The sequence below is a fragment of the Acipenser ruthenus genome, chromosome 41, assembly GCF_902713425.1.
Source record: "Acipenser ruthenus chromosome 41, fAciRut3.2 maternal haplotype, whole genome shotgun sequence".
Classification (NCBI taxonomy): Eukaryota; Metazoa; Chordata; class Actinopteri; order Acipenseriformes; family Acipenseridae; genus Acipenser; species Acipenser ruthenus.
Window position 1 is genome coordinate 10,317,569 of NC_081229.1, and position 14,135 is coordinate 10,331,703.

Sequence of the window (14,135 nt, forward strand, 5' to 3'; positions counted from 1 at the left end):
AAATCAAAACACAACTGAGAGATAAGTGAAGCGGGTATTTATAGTGCTAACAATTTAAATTAGCTAATGTGTAAATTGAATGATTCAATTTGGTGACGCGGAGATTGGTGTCTGACCCTCCTCCCGAACTTTAATTATAAATTTCATTATGTATAAATAACTTTGCAAAGCGTGCAGTCACTACAATGAGGGTCGGGGTGAAACAGAGTTCAGAAACCACAAGAGTATATTGCTTTGCAGGAAGCACAGCTGTCTGTTATAAACAGGAAGGGGCCCTCATATCGGGGACATTGCAAAGCAGCTCACTGCAGCCTCTGCAATAACAAGCAGGCAGATGGGGATTACAATGAATATATAAGAGACTTAGGACTGAGGAGTGGAGCTAGAGAGGGACAGACCAGACCAGACCAGGTGCATCCGGACGCTGGGCTGAGCTGCTTCAAACTGTGTCTCATACAGGACTGCTACACTGTATCACGCTAGATATGTGTGTGTGTTCATGGAACTGTGTGTTTGGGGGTTCATAATCAAGCATTAAATGACCATTAGATGTCACACCTGTTGATCTGCATGCTTTGAAATAATGTATGTATTAGGTTAGGTGTGTGAAACAATGATTTAGATATGATTTCAGGTTGTGTGTGGAGTGTCATTTTTCTGACATCATATTTAAAAGAAACAGTAACTCAGCAAAAACGATAAAAGCAGATGCAAGTTTAAAATCTATAGTGCCTTTCACATTGAATGCATTTTATAGTTATTAAATATTTTAATAAAAATGTAAATGTCCAACTGACAACTGGTTCTATAAGTCGTTACCAAGAGTTTCCCAGTTCAATCCCACTCACCGACTCACTGAGTGTGACCCTGAGCAAGTCACTTCACCTCCTTGTGCTCCGTCCTTCATGTGAGACGTAAAACAAACAAGCTCCTATCGGAAGTGACTCTGAAGCAGCAGTTGGGCATAGTTCACCCCCAAGTCTCTGTAAGTCGCTTTGGATAAAAGCGTCTTCTAAATGACTAATTAATTCATTATAATACCAAACTGCCTGGAGTTCAGATTTTGCAGTAATACGTCCTTTGCAGTTAAGAAGATCAAGGCAGTATCAATAGTGCTAGAATGTGAGGAGGAGTGAGGCAGAGAGCAGAGAGAGTTACCGCTAGAGTCTTCTGGTGTATATGTCCATCGTCCTTGAAGGACCGCTTCATGAAGGTCTCCAGGGCTTGTTTCTCCCACTTTCCATGCTGCTCAGAAATCCTGTCCCTCGTCACTGGGATCTGCACTGACTGCTCCATGCCCTTCTGGTACACAGCCAGCCCCTGCTGCACGGCAGCCTTGTTCTCAATCTGAGCCATGGCAAGCACCGCATTATCCAAGCAGGGCACTGACCCGCTCGAGATGGTGTCCACATAGGTGCTGACCAGGCTACCCAGCACTGAAGAGCAAGAACAAAACAAAAGCAGCATTAACATCATTCAACAGCAACAGCATCATTCTGAACGGGCTCTGAAAGCAGCATTAACATCATTCTACAACAATAGCATCATTCTGAACAGGCTCTGATATTCAACACAGCAATAGCATCATTCTGAACAGGCTCTGGTGGCTCACTCACTTCTCCCGGTGACTTTGTGCCCTCCCTTGATGGTCTTGACAGTAGACTGTGTGAAGATGTATTCACAGAACTGTTTGGCGGCCTGCAAGAATGTAGCACTCAGCTCATTCTCCTCCATTGACTCGACGCGGCTCATGTTCTCTCCTGCCGTCGGCGCTACAAACACAAAGCACCTCCGCGTGGGGAAGAATCTGCGAATGCACTCCCGTGGGAGGTTGTAGTCCGACACCTTCTTACCAAAGCCTGGGGATACATTGGAGAAGGAAGATTAGAGCACGGAAGGGAGGTACGAGAGGATTGAAGAATTATCTCAATATTTTTCATGTACGATGAGATGATTATCTTTTTGAAGGTAGCTCCAGTACATTGGATCTGCACTAAGCTCTGTTACCTTTCTTGAGGGAGAGAGCATGCTCCAGATACTGATCCGCTGATACACAGACTCCCTCGATCTTCAGCTCCAGGGTGAAATCACGCACAGCCCAGATAAACTGAGGGAAATAGCGCACAAAGTGAACGTCCTCTTCATCGCTGGCGCTGTCCTGAGACTTCACCTTGATCAAGTCAGTCAGCTCCGTCACATACCTGCCAGCTCTAAGGAAAACACACTTTAACAGCAAGCTGATTCACTGGGTGAGGAAGCTTCACGCTGACTGGCGGTGTTGGGAGTAGAGGAGTGAGGGGTGAGGGGTGAGGCTGAAGGTGAGGGTGAGAGGAGTTGGGAGTAGAGGAGTGAGGGGTGTGGGGTGGGGTTAGGTGTTGCGAGTAGAGGAGTGAGATGTGAGGTGTTGCTAGTAGAGGAGTGAGGGGAGAGGGGTGAGGTGTTGCGATTAGAGGAGTAAGAGGTGAGGGGTGAGGTGTTGCGAGTAGAGGAGTGAGGGGTGAGGATCAAGAGATGAGTAGTGAGGGGTGAGAGGTGAGGTGTTGGGAGTAGAGGAGTTGTGGGGTAAGGGTGAGAGGGGGTAGCACTTTTGTTAAGAGATATTCCTTTCTCTGTTTCATTGTTGTTCACCTAATGTCATTATGTTGGTACAGTAATGGTTGATCTAATTGTTGAGTTTGAATGTGCGGTTCAGTTTCTATGGGGTTTGTTATGTAGTGTATGGAGAGCAGGGTGAATGTGCGGTTCAGTTTTCATAGGGTTTGTTATGTAGTGTATGGAGAGCAGGATGAATGTGCGGTTCAGTTTCTATAGGGTCTGTAATGTAGTGTATGGAGAGCAGGGTGAATGTGCGGTTCAGTTTCTATAGGGTTTGTTATGTAGTGTATGGAGAGCAGGGTGAATGTGCGGTTCAGTTTCTATAGGGTTTGTTATGTAGTGTATGGAGAGCAGGGTGAATGTGCGGTTCAGTTTCTATAGGGTTTGTTATGTAGTGTATGGAGAGCAGGGTGAATGTGCGGTTCAGTTTCTATAGGGTTTGTTATGTAGTGTATGGAGAGCAGGGTGAATGTGCGGTTCAGTTTTCATAGGGTCTGTTATGTAGTGTATGGAGAGCAGGGTGAATGTGCGGTTCAGTTTCTATAGGGTTTGTTATGTAGTGTATGGAGAGCAGGATGAATGTGCGGTTCAGTTTCTATAGGGTTTGTTATGTAGTGTATGGAGAGCAGGAGTTCAGGAAAGGATACTGCAGGTTTTCAAGAGCATTGTTGTCGATCGTGCCACGACTGTTGTAGACCAGAGTGCTGCTCAACAGGACAGCCAGAGCGAAGATCCAGGAGTCATTCTTCTGGTCACCCTGTGTAGCATTATTATTATTATTATTATTATTATTATTATTATTATACTTTTTTTTCAATTTTGTTTTCCAACGTTATTCTCAACACTTCATGTGTTTAAAATAAACACTGCTAGTTCTATCATTTCGATATAAGACCAAAACTGTGCTCTTAAGAACATAAGAAAGTTTACAAACGAGAGGAGGCCATTCAGCCCATTGTGCTCGTTTGGTTGTTAGTAGCTTATTGATCCAAGAATCTCATCAAGCAGCTTCTTGAAGGATCCCAGGGTGTCAGCTTCAACAACAACATTACTGGGGAGTTGGTTCCAGACCCTCACAATTCTCTGTGTAAAAAAGTGTCTCCTATTTTCTGTTCTGAATGCCCCTTTATCTAATCTCCATCTGTGACCCCTGGTCCTTGTTTCTTTTTTCAGGTCAAAGAAGTCCCCTGGGTCGACATTGTCTATACCTTTTAGGATTTTGAATGTTTGAATCAGATACCCGCATAGTCTTCTTTGTTCAACACTGAATAGATTCAATTATTTTAGCCTGTCTGCATACGACATGCCTTTTAAACCCGGGATAATTCTGGTTGCTCTTCTTTGCACTCTTTGTAGCGCAGCAATATCCTTTTTGTAACGAGGTGACCGTAACTGAACACAATATTCTAGGTGAGGTCTTACTAATGCATTGTAAAGATTTAACATTACTTCCCTTGATTTAAATTCAACACTTCTTACTCTTATATTTTATGAAACGCTCAAAAGAATTACAGCCTTATTCAGCACGGTTGGGTGTGCATTATTCTTTATATTTATCAGGGCAGCAGTGTTGAGTAGTGGTTAGGTCTCTGGACTCTTGACCGGAGGGTCGTGGGTTCAATCCCAGGTGGAGACACTGCTGCTGTACCCTTGAGCAAGGTACTTTACCTAGATTGCTCCAGTAAAAACCCAACTGTATAAATGAGGAATTGTATGTAAAAATATTGTGATATCTTGTAATAATTGTTAGTCGCCCTGGATAAGGGCGTCTGCTCAGAAATTAATATTATTATTATTTAATATGCAGTACTTTGAAGAAAATGACCGCTTTATGTATCACGATAACATTTTAATAACAACCCTTATGTGAGAGGGGAGGGATCTGGACTGGCCGTCGGGCGCATGCGTGAGTTTGTAGGGGGTTCGGACACACCGTGTATCCCCACGCTGTCAGGCAATGTATTTTTGACAGGAGTCAGCTGTGACTGAATTGGCTGGCGCGCTGTTGTTGGCTGGGAGATGGGACTCTACTGAGTGATTGACTAAATAAAAGGCACTGACTCTTACAGAAACTATAATGGAGCATGACGTCACAGCGACATTTGGAAACGAAACCTGGAGATTCTGGAGCAGCGGGTCGGGGAGACAAAGCGGAGACTGCAGCGTGAGACAAACCTGGTGGTGCAAGCCAGCCACGCAGCGGTTATTATTTAATATGCAGTACTTTGAAGAAAATAGCGGGACTGAGCCGTCCCACAGTGTATAGGAGAGGACGCTGAGCAGTGCCTGTTTCTTAGGGCTTCCACCACTAGAGGGAGCAACGAGTCACGGTTTAAAAAAAAGAAAAATCATGCACGCCTTATTTGGAAGTTTTTCCTTAAAGTGTTTTGTTTTCCTTTTTCCTTTTGCCATTTGCTTACTCTTTTGGTTTCCACACCTGCGCGTGTGATTTATGAAGAACGGGGCACAATGCCATTGCTGGTAAAGTGCCCCCGAACTGGCAAAGAAGCACCTGCCAATAGAGCTGTAAAAAATACATCTGGGCACCAGTGCCGGCGCTTCATATTTGACCTTTGTGTCTGTCTTGTGCTTTCCCTCACCCTTCCACACCCTACAACAGTATTTAATGTGTTTATTAACTTGAATATATTATGTATGATAACCGAGTATGATAATCAACTTTAAATGGAATACTGCAGCTGGTTTGTATAATAGATTATCAGAAATGTTAGCACTAATCTTGGACTTCCTTTCCTAAGGTAAGTTGAGGCTGTCAAAGAGCAGTGTTAATCGGGTCTGTGACACCAAACCAGGATTATTTTATAAAAGCTAACGTGTGCGACCCGTCCCATAGGACTCCACAGACACGCTGTACCTTCTCCACGTCTCCCAGCCCCTCCGTATCGAGCAGCACGAGGGTGTGGCCGGGTTTACACGGGTGAGGGACACACCACATCCAGATGCCTTTAGTGTGGGACTGTATGGTTGACCCCAGGGAGAATCCTGCAAAACAAAGGGGAATTCCACAATGCCAGCACAGCCCAGGCAAACCCTTTCAGCACTCACACCCAGGTCTGCTTTATTACTTGCAACATGCATCCAGTTATAATGTGCGGTAATGGAAAGCAGACTTTATAATAATTCAGGAGTGGTCAGGTAGCTCTCCTGTTAATGCAGGGGCTTCATTATAACACAAGTCATTATCTGCATACACTCATGGAAGGACTGTGCACTCTGCACTTACAAACACTTTATCAGGTCAAACGAGAGTCATAAAACACCTTGTAGAGATGTACAGTTCTACTGTGCTATTGTAACTGTGTTACTGCAGTGCTTTACAACCCTGGTCCAGAAGTACAGTCCAGGTTTCTGTTTCAACCACTTCACTTATTTTTATCTGTACTGTACAGTCTGGGGGTGTGGACTCCATAGTGATCACTGTAGCAACACACTTTAAAGTATGTCTGTCTGTAAGTTTGCTCTGATGTCTATTGGAAATAATGAATACTTAAAACAGATGCAGACAGGGCCCCCCCTTCTTACCCGATCTCTTCCCAGCCAGCTTGTTCATGAGGTAGGATTTGCCTGTGCGATACAAGCCCACGATAGCCACCACCACCACCGGCTGGTCAATCTGGGACAGGATCTCCAGCGCCTGCTGGTTCACATGAAGCTGTCCAGTGGAGCTGTTCTCTATCAGACACACAGGGGCTGGCATTGCCACTGTATTGCTGGCCATAGCTGCTTCCTGCACACAAAACCACATTCAAGTCTTAGAAACGCTGATTTACAGAAATTAACTGACAAGCGTTTTCTGTTTCTCACAAAAAGCCTCAGACAAACTAAGAACAAAAAGCAAATACATACCACAGAGATAAGTAGCAGTAGCTACATACCTTGCAACAGTTCACCACAGTAAAGTGTAGTGAAGCGCAGTGAAAGCATGGTAATGCATAAGTGAGCATTGTAAAACCCAGAGAGATATGCTAAAGTATATGCAAATGTACTGGGGTAAACTGTAAAAGAACAGACAAAAAGAGACTCAATATTGATAAAATAAAGAGAAGCGAAATATGAATCAATGGAAAGACAATCAAAGAACACAATTCAGGGATGCAGGGAAGTCGTATATTAACAGAAAGGAGACAAGAAAACAGACAAAGGCTTTCCAAAACAGAAACGTATTATTATTATTACTATTATTATTATTATTATTATTATTATTATTATTATTATACATTATTTTGTACAACTATCCTTGCTGTTGCCCTAATGAATTTAAAAATCAGAATGTATTTTTTAAAAATATTAAACTTTTTAATTAAATATTTCTTGTCATGTCACAGATACTGTTCTTCCACAAAATCACAAACAGCTGGAGATATACTGTTCTTCTGAATTACAGTTTTAAAAAACCCTGTAAACCCTAAATAATAAATCCCATTGAAAAAAGAATTGAAGGGAAGATAAAGGCCATCATACGGGTACATATGTTTCAGGTGATGCATCTCAGGGCATTGTCTTTAGCAGGTTAAATAAAAAAATGATTGCACCGCTCAAAACTACTTGGAGTGCACGTGTATGGCTCTTTGTGAGGATTGAATTTGTACAGCTGCTGCGAGTCTGAAAGAGCTCATATAAACTCAGCAAAACAAACACACCATTGAGGAATTGCACAATGAATTACCCACGAATTACTGGAAATGTAAGGAGGCAGTAAACCTGTGATCTGATCAATAATAGTATTTTTTTTTTTTTAGAATTACAGTAAAACAGTGTTGACAACACATTTGACAAAAATTGTATCACAATTGTCTCCATATCGAGTAATGCCGGTTTTCAAAGCGATTGTGAAGGACTGTGCGTGCAGTTATGCAGAGCTATGTCGTCTTTATGAAGGTGTTATATTATGAATGAGCTTCATTATCAAATACAGCGCTAACAACAAATACTATACCTGTGTGCGGTGTTTACTACACCTTCCATAGCTTAATCCTCTAAACACTAAATAAATACGTACATAATAATACACTTCAGCCTGCATTAAAGTCTTCAAAAACACGATACAAATGCCAGCATTTACCCTGAGCTAAGATTTCATAGAGAGGTGAATTTTCGTTGACTGTACCTGTTTTTTCTCTGCAGTGTATTAAGAATATCTGAGGAATGGGAACCGAACGCCGCTCTGCTTCGACTGCTGTGCTCCGCTCTCTCTATACTGCAGTGAAAGGACAAGGAGAGGCTGCAGGTTTTATCACGCTCAAGAAATTACTTTCAGTTTCACTAGGAAGACGTCGTTGAAATAACAGCAAAACTCTCCTTCAATCCGAATTCTCTTTCTTAAAAGAAGACCGGAGCAAGCCGGGTCACTGTAAAGATTTTATTTTTCAGATTCAGATTGTAAATAAATCAATTCATCAGTTATTAACTATCTTATTCTTCTTATTTCATTTCCAGTTTCAGTTTCGACTCGCTGTTACACAAGCAGCGCCAACCCACCCCTAATGACTAACGAGTATAGCATGTATTATCTGACGAGTTTGTATCAAAAGTTGGAATATATAACAGAATCTACAGTATGCTAATTCTATGTGGGGGTGGGGGTGGGGGTGGGGGGGGCACTGGGTACCAGGGAGCCGTCAATTATTTGTTTATTTATTATTTGTTTATTTAGCAGTCACCTTTATCCAAGGCGAGTCACTTACAATTACGTCTCACCCAAAAGACGGAGCACAAGGAGGTGACTTGCTCAGGGTCACACAGTGAGTCAGTGGCTGAGGTGGGATTTGAACCGGGAACCATCTGGTTACAAGCCCTTTTCTTTAACCACTAGATCATATATATATATATATATATATATATATATATATATATATATATATATATATATATATATATATATATATATACACACACACTATGTGTGTATATGTATATATATATTTTAGCTCAAAGAGCCTGCTGCCCAACGTTTCGATATGTTGTACATATCTTTGTCAAGGGAGCCTGTGTTGGAATCAAAACATTGGAGGTATTTATAGGTTTTTGACGGCATGACAACTACTTGTTATTGTTTACATTCAAATCCATGATTTATTCTTACATGATGTCATGGTGTTCTATATATTGTGACATCATTTTTACTTCCATCTTTGAATCTGTATTAATTCTAATTAACACTACTTTATATATAACTTATATTTTTATTATATCATGCAATGCTGGCTGTGAGGATCAGTCTAGATTTGGCCTCCTCAGCGCATCAGCATGCACAACTTTTGAATGAATTTTGTTTATTTATTTAAATGTTATTTATTGAAGTTAATTATTTCATTCTTTTCTGTTGAGTCCCGCTGGCATAATCGTGTTCAGTCTATTTATCCATTTACTTTCTTTTATTCTTCTATATGTCGCATTGTCTAATTTGAGCTGTTCTAATACTACAAACTTTACATCATTTATGTCATGTCCCTGACTGGTGAAGTGCTGTACTATTGGTTCATTCATTTTTTTATTTCTAATTAATGAAAGGTGGTTCTGAATTCTTTTATATAAAGTAGTTCCAGTCTCTTCAACATATTTGATTTCATCACATATATATTAGAGTGTTGTTTAAATGTACTCATTTACATGTCTCGTTACCTGTCCTGGGGAATTTAAAGCGTTACTCTCTCTGTAGCAACTGTTAATTGTACATTTTGCTTAATGCAAAACAGAAATAAATTAAATAAATTGCACAACTATATACATTACTTTCTAGATTGTTGATTCCGCTGCAGATCGTCAACATCACTCTGCAGATCGGACTCCACCTCTGCTTTGGCTGCTTTTCTTCTGGCCTTCTCGTAGTCTGCTTCAAGACAAATAATAAGGCATTACTGGATGTAGGCGTCTAAGTGTGTTTTCCTATGGAACTGTGTGAAGGCTGTGATTTTTAAACTAGCAGTTATATATATATATCTATGGAAGGATTAGGGGTTTTAAAATAAGATAATAAAAATAAAAAACTTGACTGGTAATGGAAGTGGTGGCACAGGTGGTGTTTTAGTACAAGTATGTATATAAGTCATGCATGGCGATCACCTATGGCAGTATCTGATGGCCACAGATTCTGTCAGTATCGTAGGTAGAACAAAGGGGCTTAACAGCGCCATCAGGTAGGTGTTTTCAACACTTTATTTGTACTAGTACGGTACTAAACAATTGATATATTACTTAGGATACTTCATTTTAGTATCATTAATTTTGATATAATATGTAAATGATGTTTTAATAGTTTAAGGGGATTGTAACTGAGCATTAAAAATGCTCCATGTGTTGTCATCAGACTCTTCATGTGTAAGGAGGGCCTTCCGCAGGTGATTTGTGGACATGTATGGAGACCAGAAGCATTTTCTTGCCCCTCTCATCCATTTGTTGCTTATGACTGCCACCTCATTTCTTCCAATGAATTGTGCTATTTTTGTACATTTCCATCTGTTTAAACAAACTGTCCTTAATTTAAAAAATGAAAAGAAAAAAAAATGTGTAAAGGCCTTTTTATTCACACCGGGTAAGCGTGTGGGTAAGTGTGATATGTTTTTATTTTCACAGATTATTCAAAGTGTTCACAGATAAAAACAGATACTGTGATGAAACAATTCACAAAGTGTCTTCTTTCATTTAAAGCTGATTTGAAAACGCTAGCTGCAAAAAACAGGTTATTATTAACAGTTTACCTAACTTAAACATATCTAAAATTAAAATATATAAAAAATGATTTAAAACATGTAGAAATGCTTTTTTAAGCACCAAATCCTGCTACCCTTTCCTTCTCGGCGGCCATCTTGGATTAAAGTGTTGCACTCTACTGACTTTAGCTTTCTGAATTAAAAAAAATAAATAAAAAAAATTAAAAAATAAAAAAAAATTAAAAGAAAAAGTTTACTCTAAGCTTGGTCGTGTTTTTAAATTGAAAGTTAGTTTTTCTTTTAATGCAACAGCCTGCCCCTAAAAACGCATCTCTCCCATTTGTCAGGACTGCCCAGAAGGCGTGGCACCTACAGACACGTGTCTGAGCAGTGAATCTGTACTGAAAAAAATGGTTAGGGGTCATTTTTAAATGCAAGGGTTTTGTTTATAATGTATCGCAACATAACATATTATAGCTTGTTTAAAAACGCTTTTATTTGTCTGTTAAGAAATTATAACTATTCCAGTTTTGCAATATGTGTTATAGTGTTTGTTTAGGGTTCAAAAGTCATCATAACAATGTTTTACATGTTAAGAATTTGTAGACAGCATTTGCCACTGAAAAGGCAGGTAATGTGATTACTTGTATATAAATAAAGTGTTTAGCATTTTTAATTTATTAATATATTAATCTAATTTAAACTTGTGTAAACTGTTACACAATTGCAACTTTGTAATTTCTATAAAGTTGATATATTTAAAGCATAATATATAATTTGGTATCATGGTATTTGTTGCCGTTGAGTAGTTTAAAACAACAATGGTTAAAATAAATAAAATAAGTATTTAATTAATATGCAAATGACCGCTTTCTGACGTTTTGTTACATGTTAAAACTACCGAGCCTAAAATATTCAACCTACACAGGAGATATGAGCTCAAACGGCAGTCTAATGACAGACACACACAAGCATATGTCAGATCTATGTCATATCCCCATTATCTATAGTTTTTAATTGCTTACCTATTATACCAACTACTGTTCTAGCGTATTTTAAATGACCTAGTTCATGTTCAGCATTGCTGGAGCCACAGCACTGTTTCACCCCCCCCCCTTACAACGAAAGGCAGTTTGTCTAAGCTTAATTTCACGCATTTTATTTCTATTTTCAATTAATTCCCTTACGTTCTAGACCATTTTTGTTTAAAATTTAAGTTCTTGATTTTTTAAATTATGGATGAAGTAGTGATTAAAATATCACAAAACGCATATTTCAGGGGTCGATCATTTGGTCTAGCAACGGCAAATACATATATTTCGTGTATAACTCCATTGCTCAAAATCTGTACATATAATTTATCATTTACATTTTTATAATTTAATAACTTTAACAAATGTAATAACTATTCCTAATTCCGTACAATAAAGTATTGCTCTGCTGCTACCACATAGACTACTCGCTGTTAGAACGTTGGTGTCTAACGCTCCCCAGCATAGCAGCCTAGTACTGTACGAAAATTACAAGCGCGTCACGAAAGTGCGTACAATGTTAACGCCTTAATAGCTACAATGTCGACCATGATTGGCTCTTGATTTAAATTATGTTTTATTATAGACACATTCAACAACCAATAGTTTAAGTGTCAGCTCGGCCCTGATTGGTTTAGGTTTTGAGATCATCGCGTAAAGGAAAAAAACGAGGTATGACACAGGCCCGGTTTTTGGGATGGAACCGCATAACAGTCTCGCGTTTTGATTGGTCCATGTCTGTCACATGAATACGTCGTCACACGAGTGGAAAAGCGTGCAGGCATTTTTAACATTGTGATCAGATAGAGAGAGTGATCTGCTTTCCACAACCTTTCCATTAAAATATAATGTGGTATTACACTGTACTGATATTACAAACTATGAGGAATTACTTTATATAAATTATCATGTTATGCACGAATGTAAGAAGTGGCTTTCTGTGGTGGTGTACTTTTTTCTTTCAAGTAGCATATATCTATAATCGTTTTTGCGATATATTTTAATATAAAACATATACGCTATTGCAGTTTTGTTACACGATACATTAGTTTATCTCTAATGTAATCACAGTTTTACATATAGACTGCCCCTGTTTTCATTTACGTCGCAAATTCTGGGCCGCTTTACTTTTCAGATAATGTCCCAAATTCTGGGCCGATTTGGTTTGCAGATAACATCCCAAATTCTGGGCCGCTTTGGTTTTTAGATAACGTCCCAAATTCTGGGCCGCTTTGATAACATCCCAATTTCTGGGCTGCTCTGGTTTTCAGATAACGTTCCGAATTCTGCATTTTCAAATTCAGGCCAGTTTTTGAGATATTCTGCTTAGCTGACAGCCGAGTTTCTAAGTCATGCATGCACAGTTTACCATAAACTGGACCGTTAATTCATTTAAGAGTACATGAATCAAAGTTAATGTATTTTTTACTCTCCTCAGAAAACATTTAGGAACATGGTATACCAAAAAAAAAAAAAGGTCATCTCATTTGCTTATGTAATGTCCATCAATATATAGTGAGGCATAGGGGTTTATCAGAAATTCTGGGTTTAAGAGACCAGTGCCCTTCAACAACTTCAAATAAATCCTATTGTATTGTATTAGTCAGCATTTCCCTTATCTATTCCTGATCATTTATACTGTAGGTCAGGGGTTTTCAACCTTTTTTTGAAACTGTACCCCTTCTATCTGGAGGTTTCAGCTCGAGTACCCCTTTACAATTTTCGCTCAACTGAACGGTAGGTACCTCAGTTACTATAAAATGGAGAATAATCTGATGACCCCCCCCCCCCCCCCCCCCCGTTTATTTAATAAATCTGGGTGACAAACTGCTGGTTTAAGACAGAACAGCAAACAGTAAGCTTAATTCTTAAAACTTTTAACTACAAGTATTTGGATGCACAGAATTAAAAAGACAAGTATTGGGTTAGGAGCACACCTATTTTTTTGTAACTTTGACGGCCTTTTGTAAAAGTTTGAAGGCCTTTTGATACCCAGCATACACTGCAATACCCAGCAAAGTTATACACTGATATTCTGATAGCACAGCAATTCAAATGAATTTGTTCATTTGTAATTGGTTGTGTTCCTCAAATACACAATAAAAAGTGATATTTATAGGGTATACAGTTATACAGCGATACAGTGGTTTCGGACATCTAAGAACAGGTACTGCGAGCATCTGGATTCATACCCAGAGGTACTCTGTAGCCTCCTAGGACATTCACAGCTTGTTTGACACCCTCTTGTAGTTGCCCGTTTCTGCATATAAAGCAAAATGCTGTTTGTCAATCTCTCTTTTTTCTTATAAATCAGTCTTTGCAAGAATCATTCCAAAAACACTTGAATCAGTTAGGCACTACCAGTCTGACACTACAGGCCTTTAAATTGCAGTACCAATTCGCAAGTTGCTAAGTGGTTGCGTTCCTCAAATTTGCACTGCAAAGTGATATCTTAAAGAATAGGGTATATAGTGCTTTTTTTCGCCTCCCCTCACTTTTGGTGCAAAACTGTGCTCCGATACACTCAGGCTGATACTGTGATCACAAAACACTTGGAATGGACTTAAATTGGTGCTTCTGTACTCTTTTTAGATGCACAACAATCTTAGCTAAAGAAAATGGGTTCCTTCGAGTTCGTAAGACCCACGACCGCCATTAGCTGAGCCTTACCCCGATGGTGTTTTTATAATGGGATTTGCCATAGGGAAGGGGGTGGTCTCTTATCATACCCGTATCTCCACGACCCCTGGGCCAACAAACTCAGAAGGGGACTCTTTGCGTGCACAAGAGTCTTAGCTAAAGAAAGACATCAGCCACGGGTTCAAACGCCACCCCACCG

At 39.6% G+C, this 14,135-nt stretch overlaps 1 protein-coding gene across 7 annotated transcripts in view; it reads right to left on the minus strand.

The window, feature by feature from the left end:
• The window catches only part of LOC131708976 (guanylate-binding protein 1-like), a 30,754-nt gene that overhangs the window by 5,609 nt on the left and 11,010 nt on the right, over positions 1 to 14,135 (minus strand). For 2 of the 7 annotated variants that reach the window (XM_059010513.1, XM_059010515.1), the window contains exons 2-9: positions 9,349 to 9,445; positions 7,724 to 7,813; positions 6,139 to 6,343; positions 5,471 to 5,598; positions 3,243 to 3,352; positions 2,008 to 2,201; positions 1,617 to 1,859; positions 1,159 to 1,436 (exon numbers count right to left, since the gene is read on the minus strand). In XM_059010513.1, coding sequence (XP_058866496.1) covers positions 1,159 to 1,436; positions 1,617 to 1,859; positions 2,008 to 2,201; positions 3,243 to 3,352; positions 5,471 to 5,598; positions 6,139 to 6,334 — 1,149 coding nt within the window. In that variant the 5' untranslated portion in view covers positions 6,335 to 6,343; positions 7,724 to 7,813; positions 9,349 to 9,445. Of the gene's footprint in view, positions 1 to 1,158; positions 1,437 to 1,616; positions 1,860 to 2,007; positions 2,202 to 3,242; positions 3,353 to 5,470; positions 5,599 to 6,138; positions 6,344 to 7,723; positions 7,814 to 9,348; positions 9,449 to 14,135 lie in introns of all 7 variants that reach the window. The other 5 variants (XM_059010512.1, XM_059010514.1, XM_059010517.1 and 2 more) reach the window with 3 other exon arrangements.